The 13,438-nt window shown below is 36.8% G+C and overlaps 1 protein-coding gene across 3 annotated transcripts in view; it reads right to left on the reverse strand.

Annotated features, from left to right (window-relative positions):
• LOC5509265 (galanin receptor 2b) overlaps positions 1-13,438 on the reverse strand; it is a 53,312-nt gene that overhangs the window by 25,351 nt on the left and 14,523 nt on the right. The window contains exon 1 of one of the 3 annotated variants that reach the window (XM_048722465.1): positions 12,536-12,849. The exons of 1 other annotated variant lie outside the window; for it this stretch is intronic. In XM_048722465.1, coding sequence (XP_048578422.1) covers positions 12,536-12,537 — 2 coding nt within the window. In that variant the 5' untranslated portion in view covers positions 12,538-12,849. Of the gene's footprint in view, positions 1-9,356; positions 9,774-12,535; positions 12,850-13,438 lie in introns of those variants that run through there. One more of the 3 variants, XM_048722463.1, reaches the window with a different exon arrangement.

Here is a 13,438-nt window from a genome sequence, read left to right on the forward strand (position 1 = left end):
CCTATCAAATCAGACGAACAAGCAGAACTTTCATGAACATTTTCTTTGTTATGCTTCTCTGTGTATATGTCTTGAAAATCAGCTCGTCTAACCTAAAGCTTTTCAAGTTATTAAAGTTTTTGTGAGGTTCTCTAGTTCGCATCTAGTCGGAAAATGAGATGGTTCGAGCGTATAACGGGGATCGAGCGAATGAGTATCGATTTGATATCTAAATGAGATTTTTGGCCGATAGTATTTCGGCAGAGGATCGAGTAACTATTGATCTGTCTTCCCGGAAATTTCTCAGCCAAAGGACAAAATGGCGACTGTTAATATCTGCTTTGAAGGGAGAAATTTTCGCGCGCGTCCAGCGTTTCTTTGATTTTCATTGATTTAAAAATCCTGAAAAAACAAAATGTTTAATATAGATTCAAGTAAACGTTCTATAAAATCCATCGACTGTAGTTTGGTTTTTGTGAAGTTATTAGCTTTCAAAGTCAGAGCAAGCGTAATTGTCAGTCCACTTTAACGTGGTTCCCAATTGTTAAACCGTAGGCCTACTCTATTTCATATATTCATAAATTCTTATTTTGTTATTTGAGAGTGTTTTTTGTACTTCACCCGCTAAAACCTGAACAGAGGGAAATTTGTTTACTTAAGCTATGTTCTTGTTAACTCTTCCATCCTGAATCAGCACAACTAATTCAAAACAAACGATATTCCTGGATTTAGTTTGCTCTTAGGGCTGGACCCTTCACCGAATGTAGTTGTAGAATATTATCTGAAGGCTGGATGACACTTGCTTGTAGGTTTTTCCTTAGGTTTTAATTTAACTTTTGGAATGTGACAGGTCCAACATCTATTTTATTTGTATTAGTGCCTTCACATATGGAAAAAGGGTGTCCTTTACTTTGCTCCTATTTCTTGAGTAACCTACTGTATGGAGAACTTGGCAGGTAGGCATGCTTGACCTCCCCCTCCCCCCTCTTTAGCTAAAAAAGATTCCTTTGCATAAAAAAAATATGAGTACTTGGTAGCAGCTACTGCACAGCTGCTCTAGAAGCTAGACTAGGAATTTGTCAAATCAGTTGAGTAGACTAATGTGTAGACAAAAACAAAAAGGACAGGCATCACTTACGTTATCATGAACATCCTAAATAATTGTCATCAGTTTCTTGAAGCACTTTAACACCTCCTCAGTATCAAAGATTCTGTTTTTATTTCCACTAGACTATGGTCTCTACCACAGCGGTCTTTAGTCTTAGCCTAGTCTGACAGTAAGGACAGCTGCACAAAATACTTTGACATTGCATCAATGGTTATGTAAATGATGTGTCTGTTCACAACAAACCAAAAATGATTTTAGGACATGTAAGGAAAACTATGTTCATATAATTTTTTAATTGATATAGTTGAATATATTTTGGTTGATATAGTTCTTTGGGTATCATGAACTAGAGTTATCACCTTTTATGGGATTCACAAGATAAGGCATAGAAGAGGAAGACGGCTAACAAGGACTTGGAATAGCAAGTAAAAATAAAGCTTTTTTAAGTAAAAGCAATCCAGAATAATAAAAATAGAGAAATCATAGATTCCACTCAGACAATAACAGGTATTCTAAACTCTTGTACAGTTGTTAATGTAATACACCAGTACAAGCCAAGTAGCTTGGAAGGATTTCATGAAAAAGGTGGACTCATGTATCAAGGATTTTTATGACTGCTTCAAGCTACAAAGGAGTAAGTGGATTTAAAAGACAATTCTAATACTACTATTTTTGCTTTGGAATATACTTTTTAGAGAAAAGATAAAGGCAAGATAAAAATTACTTTCTTGCCCAGTCATAATGAGATGCTTGAGATAGGAATTTAGCATTTTATAAATTGTTCAAAGGGGAGTGATGCTCGAATTGTATAGTACAAGGCTGTTATTAAAATATGTTAAGGGGTTTGAAATATACAGTACCGATGTTTGGAAAACAGCTACATGTGGATCAATTTGCAAAAAAACATCATGTTAGACATATTATTTAATAAATAACAGGTATTCTATTACAAATGTCACCATGGACCTTTTGGTAAAAATTGAAGCTAGAATCAACAGAGCATAAATGCTTTAAAAAACGATAGAATAAAAAAATAATAATAATTCGACATGCTCACAGACTTTATCCTTCTAAGGAAATCTTCCAGAGACTCCTTTCTCGGGGATCTGTCCCATTGGGCCTCAATTTTCGTTCCTAGAGAAACACAATCACATTGCAACCTCTCTTGTGCAGCCTTGACAACAGATTGGTAAGAAAATATGCGTCGCTCTTCTCGAACCCCGACAAAATTATTTCTTCAGAGAGACTCAAGCTTGTCATAGAAGCTCAATTTTTTTGCTGCTTTGTTTTTTATCTTCCACTATTAGTTGTTTTCCTTTCTAAATCCAATAATTTTGACGAGACTCCTTCGAACAGCCTTTGCCGCCATTTTTAATTCCGAGTGTTTTTTGGATGGATAACCGCTGGTTTTTGCGGGCTCCCGAGAATACGAAAGCGCCGATTTTGACCACTTATTAGCCCACCGTATGATATTGTAATGATTCGACGGGAGGACTTCTTTTGACTGGGATCGTACCTTTATTCTGATAAGTCAGGGGATACAACTGAGAGTAGGATGAAGAGTGATGAGGATTTACAATGTGGTCCTATTTGTAGCAAAACAGGTAGTACGTTTGATTGACAAGCACTGACCATGTGTGCAGAGGGCAGTGATTGGACGGTACTTGACAATGCAAACAGTTACATCAGATATCATTAGCTGTCGGCAAAATTGGCGATAAGAAAGGGAAGCTTTGAAAAGAATTTAAGGATACAAAACGAATGTTCTTTGCCATGAAACTAAGGGAGTCGGTAGAAAAGGTAAAAAGGTAGCTTTGGAGAAACAAATATGTAAATTGTAATCGAAAGTTACTGAACGGAAGGGGAAAGAGCTGGTTGCTCAAGTAGCGTAGGTGTGGTGCTTGCTGACTCAGATTAGCATAGATAATCGGATTGCTAACACAACAGAGCTGAGCACCTCCTACTTGAGTGTGGGCGATCCTACGTGCTGTGCTAATGACACCGATAATTAACGTCTGACATCTAAAGGAAACTATATAAACAGAAGACTTGTAAGTTTACCAACTTAATGGAAAGTTGAAGACAGATAAGTCCCAAAACATGGTACGACCCGATAAAAGTCACTATTTCACTAATTCTTTAATTAAACGAACATCTTCCTATTCAAGTTAAATCAATAAAAACTAATAATGCCTCAAGAATGCTTTTAACCTTGAACAATCCTTTTAGCTATAGCAAATATCTTAACTTCGTCTATTTGCTTACTACAATTAGTAAAATACGAATTCATTCTAACACAATCTATCATAACAATATCACAATATCCAGGGGTAGAGTAGATGGAAGGAGAGGATCTGTACAGGGCCCGAAATGATCCCAGGACCAGAAACGATCCCAGGACCCGAAATGATCCCCAAAAGTACCCCAATGACCCTCTTGGACCCGAAACAATACCGAGGAGTCCCCGAAATCAACCCCAAGGAATTGCGGTAATGGACAAAGGGAAAGTAGAAGAAATACTAGCAATTCTTGAAGCATAATCAAGGGTTTACAGCGACTCGATTTCTAAACAACGTGTCTTAAAAATATTAGATTCCAACACAATACTTCTATTTATTACATTGCCCGGCGTTAAACCCATAAACAGAGTCCAAAACAAATACACAACTTTAAATTGCTACTGAAAGGAATACAGCATAAACATAGCACAGCTTTGCTCAGATCAACCAAACGTTTGACATTCCATCACACTCTTATTATTTTGCGGTTCCGACACATGACTTTTACACTATAAATCTCATTTCTGGTAAACATCACCCCTAAAAATAAATAATTCATTTGACAACCAAACATGTATTTATCCACGAAATCCTTGATCACACGAGCGAATATTTAACGACAACATTTTAGGCAGCCGGTTTGGCCGAGAAGATGGAATGACAAAGCACACTGAGTAATACACTCGAACAACCCTTCTACTACCGATGCAAAATATTAAGAGGATGTGGCTTTTGTTGAAAGCAATATTATGTGAGTTTTGAATTTCCTCATGTAGTCGTGCGTACACCCCGGCATGATCTCATGATATGATAGGTATTTCATTCACCGAAAACAAACATGCCTTCCCTGCTAGCAGAGGCCTCTTTTCTCTGTATTTCGCTGGGCTGGAGATATCTTTTCCTCGCGAACTCCAGCCCAGCGAAATACAGAGAACAGAGGCCTCTGCTAGCAGGGAAAAACATGCCAAAAAATAACTTTAAAACACTTCGCTTCCTATGAAAAGCAGCATGTCCTATCTGTAAAGACTTTCTTTTATGGCTTGTTATGTAAAATGATTTATCCACGCGGGTTCTTCAAATTACTATCACAGGAATTGTTAGTTGACCCCAATTTCTGACTCAACCACTGTGTTTCCCCCGCAGTCGTATATTAAAATCTTAATACTATAGTTTTAGTTGATGTAGATTTCCTTTTAATAACACAAAGCTAAATGTTTCATATGTTTTTAGAACTGAAAGCCAATCCTTACACATTCCTTTAGTTGTCCATTACTGTAATTCCTTGGGGTTGATTTCGGGGACTCTTGGGGATCGTTTCGGGTCCCGGGATCAGTTGGAAGTAAGTACGCAGCTGCTTTGTCTCCTATTATCTTTGTTCTACAAAGGAGTTCTTTTGTCTTTATTCTTCTCGTTCTTTGTGTCGAGGTGCGGATATTGTTCATTTGCCCAATCAAATTGCAGCTTGTAAGAGCTGTGTACTGACCCTCAGTTGGGGAACTTTTGGGGATCGTTTCGGGTCCTGGGATCATTTCGGGTTTCGGGTCCTGTACAGATCTAAATAGACATCTAGTAGATTCTAATAAGATAATCTCCGATAATATTACAATATCAAGGGGTAGAGAAGATGGAAGGAGTGATCTAAATAGACATCTAGTAGCTTCTAATAAGATAATCTCCGATAATATATAGATTTAGGCACTGCCTAAAAGCGGAGCCAGCATGACTTTTCAGCATAAACTTGTGTAGAACCTCCCTTCCCTGCATTTTCATTATGCATCATGTTCCACCACCCACAAAAACGGCACCATATGTAAAACATATAAAGATTGCATGTTCTATAAATACTGCAATTACTATTAAAATGTGTCCTCCCAATCCTCCTGGGGAATACCTAGAACAAATATGTTTTTTTTGTTCTAGGTAAAAAAAAAGTATTTATTGACATTACTAAGGATATTATTAACTATACTTTACTAAGACAATAGACAACTGATACAGCAAAATTAGCAAAATAAATTTATGCTTTGATTAACAAGGAAGGCTTTCAGGTGTGAAGGGAGGTCATAATTATTTTAAAATGAGGATCAATTAAAGTTCCTCACAAAAAACTGGGTGCTTTTTTCTCTCTTCAAAATTAAAAACAATAAACAAATACATATCAAATTCCTATACATTAATAAGTATATCAGCAAATCACACTATCATAGTGGATTTGAGGTAAAAGTACTCATTCCCTGCCTGTACTGTCCCAATTCCTTTTACTTCTTTAAATTACTTTACTTAACTTGCAAAGATAGGGCTTTATCATTTTCTTTCTCTTGTGTAAGTTTTAAAGTAAGCAATTCAAATATTGGAAAAATATCTTTATTAACCTTCTCTCTTGTATTCCAACATATTTGAAAAAATTCTGAGTACATTATTTTATTACACAGTTAAGAACCACATATAAGAACCTAGAATGAATCTGTTAACCTAAAATTATCAAATTAGAATCCTTTTTATAAGCATCTTTTTAGCCTATAATTTGAAATAGGTTGAAATAGGAAAATTGATTTCTAAATAGTTTTAAATAATATGATCCTAAGGATCATATAGGGGACCTGTTTTTTTTTTTTTGTGATTAACTTACTACCTCAGCGAGTCATTGTAATAGCAAGAGACTATTTATGAACCTAAATAGCCTAAATGTCACTAACCACACATTATACAAGAACCTGTCAGGCTAACTTGGAAAAAAAACTAGGTTTTCTACTTTTATAACTCTGGTTCATTTTTTAGAACAATTTTTCCATTAAAATATTATCTTACTTTTTGTTACTTTATATGTGGTAATTTTTGGTGACCTACATTAAATATGAATGCCTTATATGTACATCCTGCCCTGGGTCATGCCTCTTAGCCAGCAGCTTGTGTCTCAGCTTGATTTCAGAATCTCTGGCTGAGATTAACCTAAAGAAGTTTGGAGAAAAGCATTTAAGAAAAAAACCTGGTAATTTCCTTACAATACAAATGTTATACCACTAAAACCTAATTCATAAAACCTAAAACTAAAAATAGGATACAAATATTATACCACAATAACCTAATTCATAAAACTAAAAATAGTCCCAACTAAAACTCTCTAAAATGATACCCATTACAGAAAACTAACATATGAACTTTGCTGTCTCATAAAGCTCTATGATCTGATGAGCCAGAGGTTGAAAGAGCTTTTATAGGAGAAGCTGCAGAGGGAAAAAAACATTGCTTTTGAGGAAATTGCTCCTCTGTCTTGGCTTTCTATGAAACCTGAATTTTACTTTTGGACCACATTATATTGTGACATGTTTGTAAGAAAACATTGAGGTACCCAGGGTTATTCAAAATATTGTAGGTAGTATAAAAACAAGGCATATTTTTTAGGTAATAACAGATCCCCAAGGTCCTAAATATGTATGTGCACCTTTTTTTTTTAATCAAAACAGAATTCCAGAATAGTTGATTTAAATTTCAAGTGTTTATCAATGTTGTTTTTCACAAATTACTAATACTTAGGGTTTTAGGAGACCAGCTCTCAATTTCTTTAAGGTTTTAGGAAACCAGTTCTCTATTTCTTTCGCCAAAGAAAGCTGGAGTTTACCCAAGTAATTCATTAAAGCCTTGCTCATCTTTGAGAATTTGACCAATCATTCATTGAAACGAATTAAAAATAACTTTTGGTTTTATTTCTAGTACATAGCTGTCAACCCAACTTGGACAGAAATCTTGTGAAATCGGATGAAATACAGCAAATATGCGAAAAAAAAAAAAAACAAGAGAGCCAATGCGGATGAATACCGAGAATGTATGAACATTCTCACATAAATTAGGTTTATGATGAAGTCCAAAATCTTGTGACAGAGTTGACAGCTCTGGTAACTTATATTCAATTCATTCATGAAAAGTAGTTATAATTTTCCTATGATAGATGGTGAATGGCAGATTTAGAGATCGAATTTCATAAATGAAGTCTAGAATATTTATTCTCTGAGGTAAGTACTTAAAGTATAAATTAAATTTAACAATAAAAAAGGTGTTCAAAGTTTGAAAAGACTCCGAAAGATCGTTCCGCTAAGTAATTTAATGCAATACGCTAACTTACCCACGTCTGCCAGTGAAGAACAAATACATAGGAGAACTTGTCGGAGAAGGTGTCTATAAAATTAGCTTGTTTTTTCTTTCTTTATCTTGTGGCTTACTCTGACATTTCAGCTGACCTTGACTCGAGCACAAGGCTTGACTCTTCAAAACTTTCAACCATGCTTTTACACAGTCTTTTGCACATAATTAGACAAGTTCATATCCGTGGTTAGCATTCCCACGAATGATTGTTTTCAAGCACTTCTTTTTCGACAATTCTTGGCTTTTCTGCAGTCAGTTTTCGTGTGTTTTTGAGAGGGGCACAAATACGCATCCGCCATATTGTTTTGAGCGTTCTGGAGGCCTGTGCCGAGGCAGATCGCGGCTGGCTGGATGGATGGATGGCAGCTTGTGACAATGACGTCATTGACAACAAAAACTGAGTCGCCTAGTTACCATTTCTAAACCTATGGAGCTCCGCGCTGGCTCTGCTAATATCACAATATCGAGGGATAGAACAGATGGAAGGAGAGGATCTAAATAGATATCTAGTAGATTCTAATAAGATAATCTCCGATAATATCACAATATCGAGGGGTCTCTACCCCTATATATAATATCACATATATACTCGTTCTACAAACGTGACAGTCACAGTAGATTTTGTAGTCGAATATCCGATAATATCGAGGGGTACAGCAGAGGAGGACGAAGGAATCTCTATAGATATCTAGTAGATTCTAATAAGATAATCTCAGATAATATCACGATATCGAGGGATAGAGCAGATGGAAGGAGAGGATCTAAATAGACATCGATTCTAATAAGATAATCTCCGATAATATCATAATATCGAGGGGTAAAGCAGATGAAAGGAGAGGATCTAAATAGACATCTAGTAGATTCTAATAAGATAATCTCAGACATTATCACAATATCGAGGGGTAGAGCAGATGAAAGGAGAGGATCTAAATAGACATCTAGTAGGTGATAATAAGATAATCTCCGATAATATCACAATATCGAGGGTCCAGCAGAGGGAGGGAAGGTATCTAAATAAACATCTAGTAGATGATAATAAGATAATCTCCGATAATATCACAATATCAAGGGTCCAGCAGAGGGAAGGAGGGGATCTAAATAGACATCTAGTAGATGATAATAAAATAATCTCCGATAATATCACTATATCGAGGGATGAGGAAAGGAGAGGAAAGGGGGTCTAACCACTATCTAATAGAATATAATTAAAGGGAAACAATGATAATATCCTAATGTCAATATCAGATATCAGTGATAATGTTCGATATCGCGCCTATCTCGCGAACGCTGAAATTCACGCTGTCGTCATTCGCGAGCTCAATTCGGGAGTTGAATTTTGTTCATTATCCTTCAAATATCTGCCATTATCAACGAATAACTTTAGTTTAAGACTATTTTGGAAACCTGCAAACTATTTTGCTTTAAAATAAGGAATGAATTCAATCATTTTGGTTCGTTCGTGCACATTCTAGTCGAAGAGTTTGTGAGCACGTGGCGGTGTAGCTTTTTGAAATGTATTTCTTGATGGATTGAATTCAACTCAAACTCCCTACAACTAAACACAGTTGGACAAAGGTTGTCGTGGAAAGAACCACAAGTTTCGAGTAAGTCTACAATTATTCAATTCAATTCAATTTTGTCCTGGAAAATGTTTAGCAATTTATCTTTTAATAGAATAAGCTTACTGCTAAAATTCGAAACAGCTGTCATATAAAATTAATGAGTTCCTTTCTTCTTTCTCAGCGATAAAAAAGATGGATGGCAACAGATGGATTGCTAATCGTTCATGGAATATATTCAGGCTGTACAGTTAACTGCTTACAAAAGTAAAAACATGGTCTGAACACTACCTGGATAAGGACATCAGCTTATAAACTTCCTGAAGCATTTGGTTGGCATGTACATCAATTCATGGAGTATGGGCAATTGTTTTACATATACTGTTGTTGTAAAGAAGAAACAGTGGATTTGAACTTGACAGTGGAATGATAATTTTGCTATTTATTGAAGGATGCTTCAATATTCACTTCAAGTTGGCATGGATTCACATGCATAATATATATTTGGAAATGCTATTGTAAAAGACTTGAACTCCTATATCAACTTAAATCAGGGAATAGAGGACATGGTTAGTTAAGTGGAGTGAATAGGGGTATGTAAATCCGCCGATCCGCAACATTTTAGGGGCAAATCCGTGGATCCGCAGATATTTTTAGATCCGCATGGTTTGACAGATAAACAATAGCATCGATTGAAATTAATTTAAAATCCGAAATTCGAAGGTCAAAGCAGTCAAAATCCGAAATCCGTGCCCAAATTGTCAACAGATCCGTGATCCGCCGTATTTCCAAAACCCGCCAATCCGCTGAAATAATCATCAAAATCCGTAATCTGTGAGCATTTCGGGGCCGAATCCGCCGATCCGCGAACCTATTCAACCCCCCCCCTTCCCCCTTAGTTGAATGGATAATGTAGGTTAAGGGAACTACCCGACATCAATGATTAGTTGAATGGATAGAAATGAGTATTTGGACATTGGATATGGAATGGACAAGAATGCGAAAAAAAAAATGATGTACACCTGCTTACAAAAGTAAAAGCATGGTCTGAACACTACCTGGATAAGGACATCAGCTTATAAAGTTTCTGAAGCATTTGGTTGGTATGTACATCAATTCATGGAGTATGGGACATTGTTTTACATAACTGTTGTTGTAAAGAAGAAGCAGTGGATTTGAACTTGATGTGGAATGATAATTTTGCTATTTATTGAAGGATGCTTCAATATTCACTTCAAGTTGGCATGGATTCACATGCATAATATATATTTATTTGGAAATGCTATTGTAAAAGACTTGAAATCCTATATCAACTTAAATCAGGGAATAGAGGACATCAATGATTAGTTGAATGGATAGAAATGAGTATTTGGACATGGGATATGGAATGGACAAGAATGCGAAAAAAAAAATGATGTACACCTGCAACCGTTTATTTTGCTCTTTCAAGTCAGCTATCTTCTCATTTTTACTGGTGATAGAAGCAATCATTTTTAAAAGTTTGATTTTATCTACTTCTAGATCTTCATATTTTGTCTTCATTCGTCTGCACACTGTTCCGCTTGTTTGCATTCAGACTCTACGTCTGTTATTGAAACAAGTTCATTCACTAAAATATTTAGGCTGAATGATTTTGAGTTTAATTCACTACGCTGCCTTCCTCCATGGCTTTTTCGGAATTTCTCTGAAACAGAGTCAGCTTCTCTCTTAAGTCTTTCTTTTATCCTCCCACTAGCAGCAGGTTCTATTTTAAACCATTGCCTTGGTATCCAGTAATTGAGTAGATCAATGTAGTCAATGGTGTTTCCCTAGTCATCTTTTTTCCCATGAATGCTATGCCATACTTTCAAAAAGATCTATTTACATAATGATCACTGATGTATGGAAAATCAGGCTCACGGACTTTTAAATTGAATTTTGTTTTGTATTTTGTATATTCAGACAAGAGATCGGACATTTTCTTCGCGAAAAATAAAAAGGTACCATTCACTTTTCGCGCGTTATTTTTATCATTTGAATATATTACAGTATCTTTCCCGATCGTTCCAGCAGTAGTTTGAAGAGATGGACAGGTTACTAAGCAACGGAGTGAAGCAACGAACAGCTCAAAACCGATCGGAAGAGAGAAGTCAGGGAGATTTCAAGAGGAAAATCGCACGAAAAATCGCGCGCTTCGATTCGAACATTTGTAAACAAGAACCCTCAATGCTAAGACAAGATTTTTCTTAGTTAAAATAGCAAAATTCGACTTTTTGAAGTTAATTTTGACAGAACTTAAACTTAAACTACTTACAAACGTTAAGAACTCAAAACTCGGCCTTTTGGTAGCTTCTTAAGTTACGTGTAGCAGAGTGTTTCAACTTACGTATGACTAGAAGACAGATTCAGGCTATACCATCTTCAAAAACAGCGAAATAAAGCGTAGTGAACACGTTCAAGAGCCGTAGACAGGAGGCTTTCGGCTTCGAAGAAGGGCTTATATAGGCAAGCATAGTCGCATAGTCGATACTGTTGTTGTAGGAGACCGCTATTGGATCACGACGTGATCTTTTTTAATAGTGATATATTCATTAACGTTCGGTTTCAATAAAGGGACTTTTAGGAACAAGTATAGTCGCACACGATACTGTAGTAGTATACTTTACTTTAAAAAGCATTAAAAGTTTAATCACGATTAAGGAATCACCCCGCATCAGTTCGATGAAATGCTATTAAAACTCCTTTGTTCTTGCGAACCTTAAATACCTATTTAAAAATGAAGCTCGTTACTTCATCGCTTTAACCAAAGTAGAAGACTATAAAGTCTTCTAGCGGAAAGTATATTAAAGGTATAAATAACGAACCTTTATCAGTGAAAGCGGAATTAGCTAAAAGCTTCAATCCGAAGAGAAGTCGTGATTGTCTAAAGACCCGTCTTCAGGAAACTCCCAGGATAAAAACGCGCGACTTTATCAACAGCGATGCCTTTTTAATGATTTTTAACTGGAACCGACAATGGACACGCAATACCCTAGGGCAAGATACAGAGGAAACTAATTTTCGCATTCCTTTTAAATAGAATTTAAAAAACACCCGAAAGGAAGTAAGTAACCCCGTGCGACATTACTTGTAGTTATGGATCCTCTTTGAAGTGGATGATGTTTACGTGTCACTTGTTCGGCGATTTGTTTTAGATTCGAGTGATCTCAAAATATTTTACGATTACAAGTAGTAGTTTGAAATAAAAAAGAACCGACCCTGATTAAAATAGCTACCTTTTGAGTAGGATACCTAGCAATTTTGGAGAGAAAATAAAATGCGATGGGTTAAGGGAAAGGGGTGGAAGGGTGTGGGATGGTGGTGGTAGAAAAGGTGAGGGGGAAAGGGGGGGATAGAATTGTGAAAAATGGTTTCTGCATTTCTATAGCGCTTTCTCAAATTAGCGAAATAATAGTGCTTAGTGAATTAGTTTTACCATGAAGCTCACTTACATACTGCTCCCTTGGGAATACTCAGTCGTTTTCCACACATGAAGTAGTATACCCTGGGTACCAGAGGCTCAGAACTTCGCTAGAGCCGCGAAGCGGCGTCACGCTCCGAACTTCGCTAGAGCCGCGAAGCGGCGTCAACGACTGAGCGAAGCGAAGGAGCCTCTGGTGCAACGAATAGCCAGCCTCACTATGGTGCTAACGACGCTTCGGATTACTCGCCAAACCGGTTTTTTAGTCATGACGTCAGTCACGCAAGAATGACCTGTCAAAATGTTCGTTTGGTGCTCCACGTGAATCCTACATCATGTGAATTTCGTAGTTTCGCGGCGATTTGGCAACAGCAAATGGATACCACCGTCAACTCCGCAAAGTCGTCATTTAATCCAAATAATTTCTGTCGATTGTGTAACGCTAATACATCGAATTGCGTTTTAGGTCAATTTAATCTATTTTCTGGAACTAAGGCTAAGAAGGAAAAGATCGTAGAGCGGCTTTCGTCTTTGCTCGAGCTGAGCGTTCGCCTTGAGAAAAGCAAATCCTCCATCATTTGCATAAACCGATATCGAACTCTAGAAAGGATCGAAAAGGCAAAATCACTCGTTTTCAGGGAGTTACCGGAGTTAAAGCCCAAGTTCACCGATACATCGGAGGCACAGGAGGTAGCTTTATGTTCCAGGCCCGGGAAACGTCTTAAATATTCTCCGCTGAGTTTGGAGAAGCCCCGAAAGCAAGCGGCATTTCGGGGAAGTATAAATACTAACACCTCACACGGATCGTCATTGACAAGACCTTCAAAGAAATCTAAGTTATCTTTTCAAAAGAACATTGGTGGAAAAGATTGGTTGACTTCTGTAGCTTTAGGAATGATATAGTTTAGAGGAGGCGATATCTTCGCTTTGGTGA

This window comes from Nematostella vectensis, chromosome 15 (genome assembly GCF_932526225.1).
Source record: "Nematostella vectensis chromosome 15, jaNemVect1.1, whole genome shotgun sequence".
Lineage (NCBI taxonomy): Eukaryota > Metazoa > Cnidaria > Anthozoa > Actiniaria > Edwardsiidae > Nematostella > Nematostella vectensis.